The following is a 5,814-nucleotide window of genomic DNA, read 5'->3' on the forward strand; positions in this document are numbered from 1 at the left end:
GTTCTCCCCGGTCCACACCGCACTGGAGATCACCTGTGCGCACCAGCAACAATACGCACATTTACCAGTCTCTAGCCCCGCCCCTTCGTTTGACGTCACTGACCTCTTCAAAATGAGAAGGATAATCAGGTGTGTGTATGGCACATTTATTACACAGGGGCACAGCAGTAAGCCTAGCCTTAAGATAAGGTGACCGTCTGATCATGTGTTTCTCATGACATCATCCAATTTAAACTGCTCAAGCAGACTGCAGCCTTTATAAACGTAACATTTAAGATTTCTTTGTTTCTCTTGTACTGAGTGAAGTGAATGAAGTCATCTGAAGTTGCTTCTTGTCATGACTGACTCACCCAGAATAGATTTCTCCATCTTGTAGCTACTTTTAATTCACCTTTCCAGGAAAGGGATGATGTATTTTTGTAGCTAGCCCAGAGGTTAGCGTCACCATGGATCCTTTTGTTAATAAGCCTATGATTCAAAATGATTGTATGTAAACTCCTTCATGCTACACAAACATAGAACATACATACAGTAATGTATCTATATATGTATATATTAACACATTACATTTGAATCAGGGTGAATGTAAGCAACAAGATGGTGATCCTGCTCAGACACAGTCCACCAGCTAGATCCTGACCGGGATGTTGTGGTGGAGACAGGTCTCCGTAAGGATGTCGCCACAACAGTGTCTTATTTCCCGTTGCTTGGCCATCCTGAGTCCCATTTGGCCATTTAATTTTCCTAGGATTTTTGAAGCGTAAAGGCAATCGCCAAAAAAGCTATTGTTGGGCCGTACGTATTCCGAGAAATATCTCTACTTGACAGAATCATACCAAATTTTTCAAAACATTTATGGTTCCCAGATGTTGAATCCCACTGACTTTGTGATCCTCTGACTTTTTCTGTAGTGTTTCCATGGGGCTGACATTTATGGTATGTTTTCTGCAATGTCTCAACAATATTAAAATGGATTGCCATGCAGTCCGGTTCAGACATTCACATTCCCCTCAGGATGAATCGTTATGACTTCTTTAACTTTTTCTCTGGTGCCACCATCAAGTGTAAATTTTGCTTATTTATGTAACCCTAACCCTGCCAAACCAGTGACCTTCCAATCAGCAACAATTGTACTTTATGCTTAGTGCTTACTTGCAAATGTCAGCATGTTAGATGGTGAATATGGCAAATATGATTTTAAACTGGCAATGGACGAACGGAGTAAATGTTGATTGCACAATGTAATGGTTCCAGAACAATTACATCATCTGCATTTAGACTGGTTCCATATAAAATCACATTATATGCAATATTCATATTCACCAAATCTCCTGGGGAAATGAAGCTGGTGATTCAGTCAGGCTGGCAGCCTGGCAGCATTTCTATTATAGACTGAGCTTATGAATACACTCATGTTTTGTCTTGTGTTGGTGGTAGTTGCTACTATGAAGAAAATGGAAAGTGATCCAGTTGTCTTTGCAACAGTGGCACTTGCACTTTTATTAGCTTTTTACCACATACAGTAATACAGCTGCACACTTGGCGACCACAAGCCTAAATTAACATTAGCAAAGCAAGTAAATAAGTTTGACCACAAAATACCTGAAAATATAGCCTGCATCACAGGTTTTCTTTGATGCTCTTTAATCACATTTTTTTAGTATCCTCAAACATTTTGTGTCTGTGGAGAAGGCTGCTAGTGTGGATCTGCTGGGGCAGGAATGTAGGAGTCAGAGATCCCATCGTGAACAAAATGGCTGGGTATGAGGGGGGCTTTAAGGCACCAGTGCCCAGGGGACCATTGTCTCATAATCAGTCCATACACACAGATCAGGTTATGAATCATCTGAGCTTCATGGATGCTATGAGCTCTGTTAAACCCTTCAACTTATAAGGCCAGTATTGTATAGTCAGTATATATTGTTCTTGGCTCTGTGCAACATCCAGTTTGCAGTTTTATTAAGCAGTTGATATCTATGGGTAAATAAATGCAACCTTACAACTGTGGGTGATGCATCTTGGAAAAAGTTTAAAAATTAGAATTCTGATATCATACATTTGCCTAAAATTTGAGTCAGTTCAATGTGAAATCCACAGGTAATGGAAGTAAAATCATGGCAAAAGCAGACTGACATTCAGTTACTTGATGTTAAAAGCAAACAGTAGGAATTCTGCTCCACACCCCACCCAGAAGGATCCTGACAGAGTATAGGGTTTGTGTCAGGTTCAGGATGTTTTGTTGCATAAATCTTCTGGTTCAGTTTCAGATATTTTCAAATGTCATTTCTTCTGAAATGTCTCTCTTATTCTCTGACTGTGCCAAACATTGTATCTCTGTGTGTCATGTGCTGCAAGGCAAGGCAAGGCAAGGCAATGGCCAGTATGAAGTTGCATTAGCTTATCAAGCTAACCACAAGCGGTGGATAAAATAAAGCAGAAACAGAGTTTTGGGTCTAAGGTTGGGTTTGGGTGACAAATTTGGCTGTTGTCCACAAATTTTCAGTACCAAAGTATTTTCAGCCAGGTTCAGGTCTTAAAGGAATTATTCAATGTTTGGCAAGTTTTACTTAATGTATATCTCTTGAATCTGTACAGAAAAGAAGCTACAGCTAGCAGCTGGTTAGCCTAAAGTGACCCAAAGCGCCTGGCTGGTTGGATGCTGTAGCTTTATATTTACCACACAAGCAAAAGAGGGGTATTAAATTTTTCATCTGATTCTTGGAATCAAAGCGTATTTTCGAAAATGTCAAACTATTCTTTTAAATGTGTGGGTGAGAGCCGTTTTCAGGTATCAGTTGTAGGCCTGAGCCAAACTCTAGCATGGAAAAGAATAACTTTCCACAAAAGAGATACAGTATATTCTTACCCTAGGGTATTCTTAAGAGACTAAGAAATAAGGGGAACTCATCAAATTGAGGGTGTCAGTGTGTAAAACCTACAGGGAAATCTTCTCAACCAGGCCCGGATTGTCAACCAACTAAGAACTTAGTTGTTTTTTTGTTTCTTTTATCATATTAAAGGAGAGTTCACTGTCACAAAGAGGGTCCATCCACAAGCATTGAATCCTGGGCCTCCAAAAACATTGGTCACAGTCGGTGACTCAACGTAACTGATTTGCAGTCATTTCTGAGTCACTTCTGTTTGGACTGTCGCCCTGCCTAATCCTGAAGGAATTAAATGCATCTCGAAAATTTTGCGAACCAAAACAGTACAACAGTGGGTCGAGGCAGCTGTTAACTCCTGCTAAGATCCAAGATGCATAGTACGCCGTCTCAATCTGCAGAAGAAGATGGCATTGTTGTGGGTAGTATTTTTTTATTATCACTCCCACAGTTCGTACCATGTTCATTGGCAGGAAGCACAACCCAAATATGAGCAGACACACGCCGATCATCCTCTGAGACTTCAGCTTGACTTTCAGACCTTTAGCTGAGCTAATGTTCAGGCGAGTCAGGGTGTTCGCCAGACGGCCATAGCAGACAGCTGACACAAGGAAAGGGAGAAGAAACCCAAAGATGAACAGTATGAAGTTAATGACAAAGTAGGTGTTTGTCAGGTTCTTCTGATGAATGGTGAGGCATTGACGCTGACTGCCCTCTTTAGTTGGAGGAAGCATGGCCGCGTAGATCAGAGACTGGATCAGTAGCAGAGACCAAACTACTGCACACATCTTCCTGACGAACTGCTTCTGTTTCATGCAGGAGTTTCTATTGAAGTGCACCACGGCTGTGTACCGGTGGATGCTGATGAGGGTGAGGAATATAGTGCTGCCGTAAAAATGCGAACTAAGCAGGGCAATCTTGACTTGGCACAGGAACCGACCAAATGGCCAGTTGTTGCCAATGGCAAAGAACACCGCCATCATGGGAGTGACCGGGGTGGCGATGGTGTCGCTGATGGCCAGGTTGAACTGCAGTGTGGTTCCTGAGGTCCAGCAGGGCATTCGGCAGCAGAATACCCAGAGGCTGAAGAAGTTGAGGAGGAGGCCCAGGAAGAAGACCAGGCACATGAGGATGGTGATGGACACGTGCTGGGACTCCCCCATGCAAGATCCAGAGTCATTGCTGCTATTTCCAAGCTGTGAGGAAACCACCAGCGGCTTCATCTTCTCAAAGATCCACTTGTTTCTTACACCTGTGGGAAAAGAACAGAATGTTGCACTTCAGTGTCATTTATTACAAATGCAACTGTTTTCATACATTTCATTCATCAACACTAAAAAAACATGTAATTGTATGCATTCTTTTTCATTGACTTAATGTAACTCACAACAGGATTCCAACAACAGTAACGACGTATGATATGCTCCAATTACAATAATAATAATGATACATCAATAAAGAAATGTAATATTTATTGAGACAAAAACACATAAAGCAAAATAAAAAAACGTTTGTTGAGCTTCAGAGTTTGAGCTGTGTGTTCAAGTAGGATTTAAGTAGTACGGGAAGAGAGTAAAGTTGGCTTTCTGTTTCGCAAATTCACTGGAGTGTATATGGGTTTTTGCCAATCTGGGGCTGCATACAACAAGGTCCTCTTGGTTATCTTCTACTGCTGCTTAAACTCAGAGTATTTGTGCTGTGAGATTAACTCAAAACACCTGATTTTCACTTCTTCACCTTAAATTTTCACCTTTTATTTTCTCTGTGACTTTTGTTTTCTATTATTGTGAATAGTAATTTTTGCTGGATTTCTGTTGATCATTGTGATAGTTGGGCGACTCGGACCAATTCAGGGCAGAGTAATACCGGTTCTGGGAACGCCGGAGCTAATAGGAAGAAAAGATGTTTTTTCCTATTAAGCTGTTTTACCGCTGGATTGGGGGCCAACTCAGGTCAGAGTGGAACCAAGTGGAGACAAGGGGTCTCTTAAGGTTCTCTTTCGTATGAGAATATCTCTCCACCACATATAGAATATATGTTATGGGGATTGCTGACATCCTGGCAGCTGACGTGAATAATCATTTAAGACACACCACGCCTACCGTGGCTTCCCCTGCGCCGTCTATAAGTAGACCCCGCTGCGCAGAGTACCGTTGATCCTCTGATTTTCACTGCAGATCAGACGACGTGAAAAACAAAAACAAAGATAGATATCCTTTCCATAGATCAACGGGAAGGGGAGGAGGAGTTTGACGAGAAGCGGTCGCCTCGTCTACAAGGTCTTATCAGCAGGGCCGCGGCTGCCTTGGAGGTGGACATGCCACCCGGCCAAGAACCTGCCCCATCGCGCTTTGATGACGAGATGGGAGGGTTTCAACCTACGCCGCGGTTCCTGGTGCCCCTCCTCTCAGATTTTGAGGATGTGGTCAGGAAGCAGTTTAAGACACCACTGACAGTGGGTCACTGGTCTGGGCTCTGTCGAGCCATGACTGCAGTAAATGCTCCAGAGAGGATTGGCTGCGGGCCACCACCCTCTGTGGACACGGCATTGGCAGCTCTGGTGGCTCCCTCCAAATCAGTTCTGGGGAAAGGGAAAAGCCGAAGCAAGAACTGCAGCGCAATGGATAGCTTGCTTGAAAGAATGCATAGCGTGATGGCAGTTCAGACAAAACTGGCCAACACGGCAGCCATATTGTCTCTGTATCAGCGGCATTTGGTCCAGCAACTATCAGAAGAGGGTGGGGGACAGCTGGTAGGTGAACTACAGGAGGTCTCCTCACTTCTCCCTAAGATCATGAGGGAGCAAGGGGTGGCAGCGGGCAAGGCCTTGTCAGGGCTCTGGCAGGCACGTCGCCACCTGTGGCTGTCGCAGTCCCAGTTGCAGCCTGAAGACAAGGCGTGTCTACTCAGGCTGCCGGTGGAGCCAACGGCT

The 5,814-nt window shown here is 43.6% G+C and overlaps 1 protein-coding gene across 1 annotated transcript; it reads right to left on the minus strand.

Annotated features, from left to right (window-relative positions):
• Positions 1–3,100: 3,100 nt before the first annotated feature.
• On the minus strand, positions 3,101–4,105 carry LOC140995359 (P2Y purinoceptor 2). The gene has a single exon (XM_073465333.1). The coding sequence runs from the start codon at positions 4,103–4,105 to the stop codon at positions 3,101–3,103; it is 1,005 nt and encodes a 334-aa protein (XP_073321434.1).
• Between the last annotated feature and the right edge of the window lie 1,709 nt (positions 4,106–5,814).

This window comes from Pagrus major, chromosome 5, assembly GCF_040436345.1.
Source record: "Pagrus major chromosome 5, Pma_NU_1.0".
NCBI lineage: Eukaryota > Metazoa > Chordata > Actinopteri > Spariformes > Sparidae > Pagrus > Pagrus major.

What these genes read in the sequence shown, in the direction of transcription:
- LOC140995359 (XM_073465333.1), bottom strand. Translation starts at nt 4,105, where the DNA reads ATGAAGCCGCTGGTGGTTTCCTCACAGCTTGGAAATAGCAGCAATGAC.